The 15,130-nt window shown below is 35.4% G+C and overlaps 1 protein-coding gene across 7 annotated transcripts in view; it reads left to right on the forward strand.

The window, feature by feature from the left end:
• Positions 1-15,130, forward strand: part of ZNF608 (zinc finger protein 608) — a 132,136-nt gene that overhangs the window by 104,995 nt on the left and 12,011 nt on the right. For all 7 annotated transcript variants that reach the window (XM_087958003.1, XM_026673750.2, XM_026673740.2 and 4 more), the window contains one exon: positions 13,573-13,660. In XM_087958003.1, coding sequence (XP_087814129.1) covers positions 13,573-13,660 — 88 coding nt within the window. The remainder of the gene's footprint in view (positions 1-13,572; positions 13,661-15,130) is intronic.

The raw sequence follows: 15,130 nt of genomic DNA on the forward strand, positions 1-15,130 counted from the left end.
ACCAAACTGGATCTCACCTATGGAAGCTATATTATATCCAAATACAAGGGACACTAAAAAAATGATTCGATATAAAGAATTGGTAGATGAACAGGGGGAATTAAAAACACTGGATAAATTAAAAGAACAAGGGATAATATTAGACTGGTGGGTATATTTGCAAATTCAAACTAAATTTAAGAAAGATGTAAAGGAGCTAGGGATAGATAAAGACTTACAAAAATTGGACCAAATCTTGACAGGCAAGGATATAAAATTTATAACACGAACATATAATTATTTACTGGAGGTAGAACTAGAGGAGGAAATTGTTAAGGGACCAATGATTGCCTGGGCAAGAAATGTGGGTCATAATATAAATTTGGATGAGTGGGAAAAGACTTGGACTGAGAACTGGAAGCTGACTTTGTCGACGGCATTCAAAGAAAATCAATATAAAATGTTTTGTAGATGGCACTTAGCACTGGCACGACTGGTGAAAATGTATCCAACCTTGAAATCAGAATGCTGGAAGTGCAAACAAAAGAAAGGAACATTTTTCCATATGTGGTGGCAATGTATAGAGGTCAAAAAATACTGGAAGAAAATACAGAGATGGCTTTTTGAGATTACAAAATATAAATTGAATTTTGAACCTGAAATGTTTTTATTAGGTATGATCAAAGGGAATTTGAGTAAAGATAAAAGATACCTTATTGTACACATCTTAACTGCGGCAAGAATCACGTTAGCACAAAATTGGAAGAGTGATAAAATACCACCAGATGAAGTTTTGATTCACAACACAATGGACTGTGCTGAACTAGATAAATTCACTATGGAACTGAAAGGCAAAGAGAATCGAGAATACTATGCGACATGGGAGAGGTGGCACAAATGGGTGAAGGATAAGGATAAAAATAATGTATAGTCACAAAATAAGAAACATGTATATACAATGACACAATAACTGTTAATGGAAATGAGATTTTTGTATGTTTTGTTTTTAAAGAATAAATTTTTTTAAAAAAAAAAATATAGGAACTGGGGTGCACAAAAATGGCAGCAGGTGTTCTGGACTGATAAGTCAAAATTTGTAATATTTGGCTGTGGCATGAGGCAGTTGGTTTGCCAGAGGGCTGGAAAATGGTACAATAATGAGTGTCTGCAAGCAAAAGTGAAGCATGATAGAGATTCCTTGCAAGTTTGTGGCTACATTTCTGCAAATGGAGTTGGAGATGTAGTCAGGATCAGTGGTATCCTCAATGCTAAGGAAGACAGGCAGACACTTATTCATCATGCCATACCATAAGGAAGATGTGTGATTGGCCTAAAATTTGTTCTGCAGCAGGAAGATGGCCCCAAACATACAGCTGATGTCATTAAGAACTATCTTCAGCATAAAGAAAGCCCCCACAGAGCCATGATAACAACATCGAATCTGTTTGGGATTACATGAATCTGTTTGGGATTACATGAAAAGGTTTGAGGAGACCTCCATCCACAGAAGATCTGTGGAAGTTTACTTCTCCAAGATGTTTGGAACAACCCATGAAGGGACCTTGCCAAATTTCTTCAAAAACTGTGTGCAAGTGTACCTGGAAGAATTACTATTTTGAAAGCAAAGGTGGTCACACCAAATACATTGATGTGATTTGGATTTCTCCTCTATTCCATTTCGTTAATTGATGAAAATAAACTTAACACTTCTATTTTTGAAAGCAGTTTCAATTTACAGCATTTTTAATTTACAGCATTTTTGCACTATATATAAATTCTGCTAAGATTGGGGGTAGGTGGCTAGCTAGTTGAATGCATTTCAGAATGAAGCACCAAGTTGCAACTACCTCCTAATTTTATTATCTAAAAATATTAATGAGGCATTTTTGGAAATGGCACAAGGTACTCAAACTTTCTTTGAAGAATGCCACCTACCCACTTAAAGTAATAATATAATTAAAAATCTCTATTAAGAAATCAAAAAGGCAAGAAGGAGTCTAGCTGACGCCAAGGGAATTATCCATGGGAACACTGAGAGCAGGAAGAGGAAAATAAGAAGAATGTGAACAATAGGAGCTATGGAGTTTTACTTGGGACTAATGCAGAGAAGCTGTAAAAGCTGTCAAGAAAAGTGATTGATTGGCTCTTGCATTCCAGTCCCTAGTGCAAAGCAATAATGTTCCTGCCTCTTTGGAGACAGTTTTATGTGCCACTTGGGGTCACCGCTTATCAGACGGAGGGGGCCAACATTTCAAATGAGGCTAAAGTGCAGTCGATAATTCAGATGAATTTGTGCATGTAGTCCCAAAGTGAAACAAGTCAAAGCACTTTACGCTGATAGTGATATTTGAGGGTAAATATGAGTTACAATTTGTGGTTGATTTCATTTGAGGTGGAAAATAGTAGATTTAAAAAAAGAACTATGAGAAATCTGCAGCCCACCCTTAGAATCTCAAATAGTTTTGGCCTCATTCTATTCAGGTTAAAGGTAGACTAGGTTTACTGTGTATACAAGAAAAAGGAAACTGTATTAGCTGCTTGGATCACTGCAGGTCAAGGAAAGTTCAAGTCAATGTGCTACTCATAAAAAACAAGAAAAGCAATCAGCCCAATGTGCTTGGGGAAATATACAAGAAAATTGATCATTTAATTTTGAGAAAGTGAGTTTCTTTTGGGTATTGTGGGAGAAGCCTCCAAAATATCACTTTCTAGAGAAAAATCACATGAGATACTTTCTGGTAAAGAAAACAACTGTAGAAAATCTGTGTGGATATTAGAATAGTGGCACTAATTTAGTTTGTTTATACATGAAGCAATAGATAATCTCTCTATTTAGTAGAAGCTAGCTAAGGATGTGGGCTGTCATTATTTACAGTTCAGTAAGCTTATTAAAGGACCAAATCTTTCAAAGTGCTTGAATACATTTCAGCTTCTCTGACACAATATAATATCTTTAAAATGTAGAAAGAGCAAGGGAAGGAATCATTGCTTTTGGCTTCTAAAAAACTTAAGACTTCAAAGAGAGCCATTTGAGATCTATTTTTCTTCTAACATAATAGGTTTGCTTGACCTCTTTTTTTGTTTCTGTGACTTTATTTCAAGAAAGGCTAGTGTTTGAGTACAAATTGCATTGCCTGAATTCATAGATTCTTTAATGGGTTTAAAAGACACAAGGGCAGTACTCCACCCCTTTTTTTTAACCAGACACAGAACAAATCAAACTCCTTTGTGACAGACGGTGTAGCACATAAAGTCCTTAAAAACTGCTGACATAAAAACATTATATGAGAAAAACACACCATGTTATATTCCTTTTTTATTTACAATTGTATAAATTGTATAAATACATGGATTGTGTTATAAATATAATACCAGATTCAACTTACCATAGGGCACAGTTCTCATGAAAGTGCTCTGGTTCCTGTATTCTGACATCTTGCCTGTGAATGATGTAGACATTCCTGGGGCTACCATTATCTTTTTTTGGATACCAGTTACCAGTTCCTGTCATTTGTTATAATGAAAAAACAAATATTTGCATACTGTTATGAAAGATGTGTGCTGCATGTGAAGAACAGAGGGAATGGGACATTCACTAATCAACTGTTGTAATAAACTAAAAGTTGCAGTATACTGCAATACTTTTTGTGGCCTAATTGTGGTAGAACTCAGTAGAGAAATATGAATACATAATCTTCCACATTTGACCATGCAGCAATCTACAACAGTTCATTAATAAATGATAAATTGATAAAAGCTCATATCTGCAGATTTCATGATTTTACTGAAGTATTTCACTCTGAAACCTTTAGGCCACGGATGTAAAACTCGTGGTGTCACGTTGCCACCACAAGACATTTTGTGACATTTTTTTCCCCTTCACGGAGCTGGGATGGACTGGCCTGCGAGTGACACGTCCAGCCTGTGGCCCTCCAGTTTGACACCCCTGCTTTAGGCAAATGACAAAATATATATAATAGTAGTTGAATTGAAAAGGATGCAATTAAAATAAAGCTGGTTTAAAAATAAATCCTTTTTGAAAGCTGTTCCTTGTTATTAAGGGCATATTGGCTTTAGTATTTTTGCCATTCCTAACCTCTTCAAAGAGGAGACAATAATGTCTTTAAATAGTATGTGAAATTTAATGTACACTTGCATATTGGGAAAATGTAGCCCAGTGACTTTCACTATTTTCCAGCTGCTTTTTAAAGTTGCTGTTTTAAATTCCATTGAGTGGAATAATAAAGGAGTGATCATGTCTAGTAGTTGGCCTTTGTAAAGACTGACTGGCTAAGAGGCTTTATGATTTACAGAGGCCACAGCTGGCTGCCAACCAGCTGCAGGGATGTATTCTCTCTTGGGTCTGGTAGCTAAAGATGAAAAGGACCCCAGAGCTGGCACAAAAGCAAATAAAATGCTTTGACTTTAAATAAAGCATCATAATTTATATGAGGCTCTGCTTTTCAGTCCTGATGAGATTCGTAGATCAGCAGCAGCTTTTGGAGGTTGTGCTTATCTAACTGTCTGATCCCACTGTATTTTGATAACCATATCCTGAAATAGACAGCATTATTTTTACCTCCTTCTGCCTTCTCCATTCCCTTATCCCCGCTTTCTTATTTCAATGAACAGAATCTACTCCTTCCTCCTAATGTTTCATTATCTGTTGTTGGATATTTTCCTATTGTTCACACCTGGCAGCCTTTTATAGCCATAGAAAACAGTGGGAGAGTAATTGCCAAATACACCTTGAGGTTTATTTACTTATGGTTTACATATGCCCTTCCTGCTGAGTTCTTTCTAAGCCTTTCATTGTTTTGAGCGAGCAAGAAACAAAGAACTCACAATATCATTTTAGAAGTTAGTATGCAAGATTTTGATGGTATACAAAGCTCAGTCTGGAAGTTTAGAGGATGGTGGGTTTTTTTGTTTTGCACAGGTTTGTAATACACAGTCTTATTCAATTGTTTGCAGTTGCCTTCTTTGAAGTCTTAAAATAAAGTAAGATGAAGGAAATTATTGTCTTTTAAAATATGAGTTTAAATGTGTAACTTGATAAATGTGTGTTTAATGTGAAAGTGTTATCCTCTTGAGGTCTGTTCCTCTTACATATTTTTAAAGAATAGCATTCTTAGAGAGATGGGGGGAAACCTATTTTTAAAGCTAGAATTGAAGACACTTGAATAAAAGTAAGTAAGTCAAGATGGAAGATTTCTGAAACATTTTAAGTCTTTTCCTTCCAGTTTGTACAATCTTTCCGGGTTTCACATGAACAAACTGAAAGTGTTCATACATTCAAGTGGTAGAAGAGATAATCCAAAATGTTGTTTGCATAATCTTCCCTTGACAAGAAAAGACAATTATTCTGGGATTTTTAAGCAATGCTTTTTAAAAAGTATGAATGTTTTTAAAGAAAATCTACGCTATTTTAAAATAATACAGTTTTCTCATCTGTTAATTGATTAGCAAAAGATTTGCAGTACATTGTTTGCAGATGTTTCAGATTAGGAGTGCAGAGCATTTTGCTTATCAGCTGCTTTCTTTGGGGAAAATTGGGATCCTAAACAGGATCATACTCCAGCAGTGATAGCCAACCTTTCCAGCTCTTTGGATCAGCAGGAGTGGGGGAAGACGGGATGGTTTTGTGCAAGTAGCGGGCACGTGTGTGAGTATGAAAAGCTCTATTTGTGCAAATGGAGTTTTGTATGCATGCCTGCTGTACAATACATAGGGCCAATGTTAGCTGTTAATTAGATTTCTGATGTGCCCAATTTCTCTTTCTTATGTTATTTCTTCTCTCTTCTGCCTTCCATCTCACCTCTTCCTATATCAGCTTTCCTCTTTGTCTCACTAACCTCACCTCAGGGAGAATCACTCTGGATCTTTTGAGCATTCAAAAGCATAGAGAAATAGAACATTGTTTCACCTTTCCATACATATGAAAGCACGGTATTCAAATACCTTTTTTAAAATTAAAAATTAACATCCTTTTCAAGATCTAGCTGGAGGATCTGAGACTTTATTTCAGGTTAAAGATGAAGTTTATAATTTTGATCTTGTTACTTGTGCTTATTTCACCAACCTTTTGAAGTTTTTTCTCCCTTTTTTGGCATTAAAAGATTGATAAAGTAGCTTTGATTTTCTTCTGTATTAAGAATTACAGAATTAAATATGGCTGTCAACTAATTATGAGTTTCTAGTGTTTCAGTGGTATGAGCTAAATGCTAAAAGTAATAGCATTAACCTTATGTCTCATACATATTTTAAGTGATTTATGTATCAATTAATATATCAATTAAACAATGTAAGGATCAAATACTTGACACCTGATATAAGAGTAGCTGGGTAGTGAAAAACTGTTGAAGCACAAGTCTGGTTTGGCTGACAGCCCAGCCACAACCAATTTGTACTCTTTCCTCCTCACCCTTTGCCAAACAGAAAAAAATTATTTATCTGCCCAGTATAGTCCAAGAGTGTGAAGTAGAATGGCACTGACTTAAATCTTCTCTCACCAGAAATTCATTTGGTGCTTATTGAAAAGCACTTTTGTTTCTGCCAGGCCTGTACTGGAACCAACCCATTATTTATATTTGCTTAAACTTAGCAGTGTACATCATCAGAGAAAAATGTAAGAATTCACTCCAATATAAACTGCTGTAAAAATAATGTTCTTTTAAAGAGCACTGCTCTATTACTATTAGTCTTTTGTTTTTGTTTTTTGCTCTTTATGCTAAAGAAAACCTTGGTTCAAGTATCATTCAGAAATGTTGAATTCATGTTGAAGCCAGATTTTCTACTATAATATACAAAAGCAGAAAGCTACTAGAGATGCAAGAGAAGAAAAATGATGAGAGCTTATTTTAGTCGCTGAGGCAGTTCAGTATTGACCTGCTGTCTTCCTGAGAGAGAAATAGATGGTGGTGAATAAGCTAGAGTCTAGTTTTCCAAGAAGCTCAATGATTTTCCCAAATCAATACAACTCATTGGGCTTCAGAACAAAGGCTGCATGGGATGTGACAGTGATGAAAGTGGCCATGTGCTTTTTTGAGTATTAAAGCACAACAGCCCATGGGAAAACAAACCTTTTTGATAATGCTTTCCCTTTCTCTTACTCATGTACTAAGATGCAAATATTTTAAGATTGTAACTTCAGTAATTTTACACATAATACAGTATATTACAGATTTGATAATTGTTTGGTTTGTTATATTTTATTGTGCACTAGTATATATTAAATCATGCAGGTGATTATGTAAAGTGGATTATATAGAACATTTTTTGAAAGATAACATATTTTAAAGTCTTAACAAGCGGTATGATTAAATAGAACTGTGAATCTTAGAAGTAGCCATTTTCCAAAAGAAATTGTCTTGATTAGGTTGTCTATATTGCCAGGCTATTCAGTAGAAGTTCCTTCTGTCCCTTTATCTTTAAATGCACTGTATTTTGGGGACTAACACCACAGCAATATAGTGTTATTAATAATGCCCGCTGTACTTACCTTTATTTCCATATGCAAGGTAGACTAATCAGACTTCTGTTCCAGATGGTTTGAATATAAGATGCATTTAATGGGTGATTCTTCGGATATATTAGCAATGGTTTTCTTTAACAATCACAATACATAGCCCTCTCCTTTTTATATATATTATCAATTTCAAGCAGGCAATCCTTTCATAATTAATACCAGAATAAATTAATCATATTAAAAAAGGGCATGCTTTATTCCAAATTCATGGTGAATTATGTACTATAAAGTCAGTGCCAACTTTTAGCAACTGCATGTATAGATTTTTTTCCATGACAATCTGTCCCTAGCCTTGTTCTTCAAGTCTTGGCAATGGTGCATCAATCACCATTGTAAGTAAGCCCATCCACTTTGCTGCTGTTTGTTTTCTTGTTCTCTTTCCTTCCGCTTTCCCAGCATTACAGGCTTTATGTGATAAATCCTTCGTACAAATTTAAAGAATCACACTTAATCTCTAAATTTATCCATTGCAATAATGTCCCCAAATAATGTGCTTTGCCCCAAAGAGTGAAGGCATACATGGGGAAAAAGTAAAAGGAATATTCAGACCAACAATTATATAGGTACTATAGTTGGCCAGGCTGTAAAATTTGAGTCAGTGAAAACAGGGTCAATTTCCATTAATACAACTCTTTCATTTCTATTACTTAGTGTCTTGTCTTTCCTACTAGAATTTGCAGAGTGAGCATGCTCTGGATCCCATCAGTGAGCCAAGTCACCTGGTGGGTTCCAGGAAGCATGCCTTCTCTGTTATGACACCTGTCTTATGGAACAGCCTATCCCAAAGTACTGCCAACCCTGAGCCTGTTGGCCTAACAAAGGGCTGTGAAGACTCTTCCCCTAGGTACTGAAGCCAGGATGTTGATTGATCTCGTTTGGAGGTGGTTTGTATGATGAGCTGATAATGTGATTTTTAGGACCCAGTTTCTTTTAATTGAGTTATATAGTTGGTATCTGTTTATTTCTGTCACTGCCAGAATTCCTTAAATACATGGATGGCTGCATAAATATAGTAACTAATATTCCCACCTCCAAATTCTATTCCTTGACGTGGCATTAAAATACATTTCAGGGGGAAAGCTTATGCTTCTTTTTATCTCCATCAATATTTCAGAAATTTGTTTCTGCTTTTGGTATTGAGTACTATCACATATAGTATATCTGCCATATTTATTTATTATTTATTTATTTACTTATTCTAGTTTTGTTCCACTGCCATAATCCCCTTCTTTTCTTTTGTTGAGTTGGGGAAAGATATTTCCTTTGTCTGAGAAATTCTGCAGGTAGAAAAGGCAATCTGAAACATCCAGCAGACTTTGAGCAATAGGATGCCTTCATCATAAAACAGAAAGCCATCTTATCATTGATGAGAAAAACTAAACACTAGAAAATCTGATCATTTTCAGGAAGGTATTACTGTGACAGAAGTGGGACAATAAAATGTCTTAAGCATGTGGCATATACAGCAGAAAGGAACCAGGTTATTTTTCTGTCTACTATCATTGTCTTTCCAGTTCCATGCTTTTCTGGTTGATGCACTTTATTTGCATGATTCACTTCTGCAGTAGATTTCCTAAATTAAATACTCTTATTTCATTGCTTGTATTCTTATGATGGAAAGAACCAGGGGGAAAGATGTGTGCAAAGCAGTGAATCCATTTTCCTCATGCTGTTCTTTAAAATAGAAGGAATATATATCTATATCCTTTTAAGCTATGGTCCATGAATCAATGATTCTGGTGATTTTAGTTACTATTTTAATACAAGCAAGTAATGCATCAAGTACATATAGGTTATTAGGTTGAATATTTTTTTAAAATGCATTTTAAACATCCATTTGGCAGAAAAAAATTAGTACAAAGAAAAGGCCATTACTTAACCGTTGTAGCAGCAGATTCAAGGACTTGAAAAAAAATAGTTTGTTTATACTTTGCTCCTGATAATTTTTGAAACTTTGTCCTTTTATCTACTTTAGCAATTCAGATTTTTAGGCCATGATCCTTATGTGTGTATTTATAGTATTCTAGGCTGTCCCACTCCTGATGGACTCTATGGTGAAAAATAAAAAAAAAAGATAAGCACCAGAAAAACATAAAATGATTGTGATGCCTCCCATTCAGCTTGACACAAGGCAATCTTTTTATTTGTTATTCAGAAAGTAAGGAAGATAGGAGCTATTCAACTTTTACAGATGATTTCAGATTTTAAAGGACTATAGATATTCATCCAGATAACTTTGCACCTAACTCAAATTTCTCATAAATATCAGAAATTGTGGCTTAGTAGCTTAGTAGTTGTGCAATAGTTGGCTTTAATTCCAAATAGGTGTTTTTGAACACATGGGTGTAAACATAGCAGGTGTTCCCAACTCGTTTAAACAGATGAGTCCTTTTACAGGATTATGTAGCAGGTGCAGACGTAAGATCAATCACATGATCTTGGGAAAAGTTGTGATTGCTTTAAAATATTACATAGAGATGATACAGTCTTACTCCCGCTTAAGAATTAAAAATAAAATGTTTATAGTCTGCCAATCAGATTATGGACAACAAGGAGAAATGTACAATCATATCTACAGATCTTTGCCCTATCCACACATGTACTGAATTATTGGCTACTTATTGCATTGTAAGACTGTGCCAGTCATTCAATGAATGAACTATATGAAAAGGGCCTCTTAGATGTGCTCTTTGAAGGAGCCACAATCACTTGCTTCATTAAGTATCTTGGTGGAAATCTGATCTGTGTTCAATCATACATGCCCAGATTATTTTAGGGAGGGTTTTAAACAGCTGCAGCTGCTTCAAGGAAAAATCCTAGTAGTTTACACAAGCATATTGTGCAATAGTTCATAAAGACACTAAACGTTATTTGGAGAACAGGTAAATGTATAAAGCAGGAGTGTCAAACTCACAATGTCAGGTTGCCGTCATGTGAAGTATCGTGACATTTTTTCCCTTCAGAGAGCTGGGGTGGGCATGGCCTACACATGACATATCCGGCCTGTGGGCTGCCAGTTTTACACCTCAGGTATAAAGAATAACCATATCAGTAACTACCAGTCATAATAATTAAGTCATTTGAGGAACAGCAGTAAAACGTACTGTTGTTCTCATGTTCTGTTTGTGAGCTTTTTCATTGTCATCAGTGGAACTCAGTGCCTTACATCCTTATTTAAATCTATATATTAAAAATAAATTTGGGTTGGTGTTGTATATTGGCACAGAGAAGCAGTGTTTGGGTTCTAAGAAGGAGATAATTTCTATCATATATTTTTAAATCAGGTTGCATCATATGGGCAGTACTGCACATACATAGCAATAGCTCTTAGACTTATATATTGCTTTATAGTGTTTTACAGCCCTCTCTAAGCAGTTTACAGAGTCAGTATATTACCCCCAACAATTTGGGTCCTCATTTTACCTACCTTGGAAGGATGGAAGGCTGAGTCAACCTTGAGCCTGGTGGGATTTGAACTGCCAAATTGTAGGCAGCTGGCTGCAGAAGTAGCTTACAATACTGCACTCTAACCACTGCGCCACAGAGGCTCCTGTAGCTGGCATAGCTGGCAGTTTTTGGTAGATCTTTTTTCTGCCAGATCTCATTTTGTGCAACAATGCTCAATTTCAATTTTAGGAAAGGAAAGAACCATTTAAAAGAGTATAGGCTGTTGAGTTGATTTCACTAGGGTCACATTTACAAAATCAGCCATTTGTTAATATTGCTATATTAAGACATCAAGCAGAGTCTAAATCAGCCAGTTTTAATTAGCTGATGAAAAACTTCGAGAAATAATTACTACAGTTCACTAATTTAGGTTTGACTTTAAGTTTGCCATTACTAATCAGATACAGTAGTTGTTTAATTTATCAGCTTAGATAACTGAAGACCAAATTGTTTCTTAGTATAAATCATTACTCTTCCAAACAAATTTCTTGATCCAGAGAAGATTTTGAATGCTTAACACAGCCCAGTTGAGCAGACTGTAACCTTTCAAGTTGACAAGCCCAGATAGTGCAAACAAACCAGAGCGTAATTACAGAAGCAGGAAGCATTTAAACAAGCCTCTTGTACTGGTGAGATTATTCCAGGCTCACTCCCTTCTCCCTTCCCCCTCACCATGTCACTTTCTGCTTGCACAGAAGGGTTGTGTTACATCACTGTTTTTCTTTCTTTTTGTGCCTCTGCTGCAGTGCTAAGTCCAACCAATCAGATAGCAGTATTGTCAACCAACCCTGACCAATCAAGAAACTGGATTTGAGGGAAATATGAAGCCCTTAGAGAAAGACAATAACAAAGGCCTTTTTCACTGCAGACAAATGTTAAGTGTCTGTGCAGACTTTTCCTGTTTTTTAATGCTATTATTCCAAGAAGGGAGGCCTTGTTGTTTCTTTCATGTTTCTCTTTCAAGTAATTTTAATTATACATTTGTGGTACATCAGAGATTCAAGCACAAAAGAGATTTAGTCTATTGCGTCTTAAGCTAAAAAAATGCATTAACCTTCTAACAATATAAATATATTTCAGCAATTTAAATACAGCAGATACATTGAAAAATGTTAAGCAATTGGAAAGGTCTCCAACATCAAACGCAGTACCCTGGAGAGCAAATAACAAGAAGAACAGATTCTGCATCTGTTTGAATGTGTATTTTTATAGTTTAATTCTTTCTTTCCACTTTTGTTTTTAATTGTGAAAAATGAAATTTATTTTTCTAATGTGAGACCACTATGGTCTGTGGCTTTTAGTTTTATTTAACAAAGATTTTATCACCCATATCTGGAGTTTATGTTTTTGTTCCTTTAAAAAAACCCTCAACTCAGGATATATACTTTATGTGGTAGCCTTCTGCATTTACAATAACATGCTAAAACCTTGCAGGGAACCATTTTCCCTCCTCTGATATGCTGTTGAAAAGGAAATCCCTTCTTCCTTAGTACTTTAGCTAATAGCATTTCAAAATACTTTCCTGCTGTTAAAATGTCCCTAAGGAAATAAGTTGCAGGTTACATGTTTTCTTTACATTGATGTTCTGGTCTGGGGAAAAAGTTGAATGCAAATTAGAAATCACAGTAGTGAGGTAAATTGAGCCGACAAGCTGAAAACATGAGGCGGGATGTCATTATTTATTTATTTATACATTATTTCTCAATTTAAAGGCTGGGATTGGAGTTAGAATATACAAATGTGTAGCGTAAGGAAAAAAAACTTTCATATTTCCCTATTGGTGCTACATGTTTACAATAAATTACAACTCAAGATCGTTGTTCTGGGTCTTTTTTTAAGCATGTTTATTATGGATATTTTGGAAACAATTGCTTGTGTTCATTTATATTCACATCTGGTGGAATACAGGTATAGTCTATAAGTCTAAAAATTATCAATTGCCTTTGATTTGAGGGAGCAGCCCAGAAGAGAAATCTGATAGCTTTTCTGCGTTTAATAAAGAATACTGACTGACATGTTGGTTTTCAGTTTGCTTTTTTTTAAATATTAGAAAATATTTCTAATTTGTTTTTGTTTTTTTAATTTTCATACTTGGGAGTAATGCCTGCTTAAGAAAAATAAAGAGTATGCAATATTAGTCATATTAGTAATATTTAGAAGTATTAATTCTACGGCATGGTGTTTATAGTGAATAATTGCCTCTAAAGTAGGTATAATTTCAAATGAATATACTCTGTGACTGTACTCTGAGAAGAGTTCAATTTCCTCATGCCACCCAATGCCTTGTTGCACTAGTTACTGAAATCAACTTTAATTTCACTAGTGAGCAACAATAATTATGCAATAATAGGAAAAAATTAAGAAATCACTGGTGCCTTTTTAAAGCATACACAGTAAAAGTATTTCCTCCTCACTTTAGTATCTTGATTACTCCCTCATTCTTTGTCTTGCATGCATATACATTGTCTTGTGGGTTTTAATTGGAAGTCTTTGAAACCAACAAAAGGAAGTTGGCAAACCACAATGAAAATTTAGCTATTTTTAACCATTCTATTTCTGAACTAAGTCCAAAAAGCATAATTCCCACCAACAATTCTTTGTTTCTTTTTCATCTGCAGGTGTCCTCGTTGTTAATGTTACTTGGAGGAATAAAACCTATGTTGGAACGTTGCTTGATTGCACAAAACATGATTGGGCTCCTCCCAGGTAAGTAATTATCAGGAGGGTGGGGTCTGCTTTCTTGTCCACATTGTGACATGAGAATTAGACAGATAATGGTTTTTTTAAAAAAAAAAAATCATTTCATATCAGTGAAACGATATGTTGTTGGAAAAGTAGGCCATGCAGAAAGAATTGTTTGCAAATGAGTTGCAAATGAAATCATGTTTTAGGTACCAACCTCTCACGGTCCAACAGCAGGAGGATAGGATCTGTAATTGATACCTCCACCTTCCAAAGAGTCCAAGTTCCAATCTGTTAGACCAGATATAACAGCCTGTTTTTAAATGGGCTTTCTATTTATTCCACTCTTCCAAGACCTGCAGAATATACTCATATTTTGAAAAGCTTTAAGAGGCAGTCTAGGTACATTAAGTCTTGCCAGTACTGTATTTCAATGCATATATTTTGGCTGTAATTTTAGAAAGCAGGCAGATCTTGCCATCAAAATTGGAAGTTTTGCTCTGAGTTTCAACACTAATGTGTAAAACCATAAAATGATATCTGGTGTGTATCTCCTGTAGGCTATTATTTGCCCAATCCTTAGCTGAATAAATGAATGGATTTCTTAAAATAAGGAATATTGAGTAAAATGTAGTATACAGTTAGAGAAAATGTGGGATGCTTCTCTTGCTTCCTTCCACATTTACTAAGTTTGATTTAGCATGTTAAGGCAAAAGAAAGGGAGAGAACACTATGGTGTTAATTAACAATTTTATGTTGTTTGCAGTATTGCACTGTTTATCTTTTTATACGTCTGATGTTATTTCATTTTACTGTTTCTGTGTATATGGTTTATTCTGTTGTTAAATCTTTTTTAAAAGAAAAAGAAAATAATAAGAAATAGCAAAAAAAATCACCTGCAAGACTTGCATGGCTTATCAAAAATCAAAGATGTAAACTGAGTACCTTACTAAAATAACCAACCCCATGGATAACCAACCCCAACCCCTTTCTTTTCCTACATGTGGGGACCAATGACACAACAATGAATCTGAAAACAATAATGAAATTATGAACAGCTAGGGAAGAAAGTTAAAGAATTAGGAACACAAGTGTTTCTTTCATCTGTACTACCAACAAAAGGCCAATATCCAGTGAGGGAAAAAAGGATTTTAGAAACAAACCACTGGCTTAAAAATTATTGTCGTTAACAGAACTTTGGCTTCTTAGACCATGGTCTGCATTACCTATATGAAGGGCTACTGGCAGGGGTAGGATTCTACCGGTTCGGCTGGTTCAGGCAAACCAGTAGCTTCAAGGATCAGCTGTGAGTGAACTGGTTCTCTCCAATGATCAGCTGTTGGGCCCACCTGCCTGCCCCAGCTGTCGTCTGTGCTTTATATCCTGGCTTTCAAGCTCAGCTGATTCCCGCAGCACAGATGATTGCCACACATCAGCTGTTTAACACACAGAGATTGCTGAAAAAGGTCAGTGCAAATACCTCTGCACGCACGC

The sequence above is a fragment of the Notechis scutatus genome, chromosome 2 (assembly GCF_049901735.1).
Source record: "Notechis scutatus isolate UNSWTSFEM ecotype Mainland chromosome 2, rNotScu1.2, whole genome shotgun sequence".
Lineage (NCBI taxonomy): Eukaryota > Metazoa > Chordata > Lepidosauria > Squamata > Elapidae > Notechis > Notechis scutatus.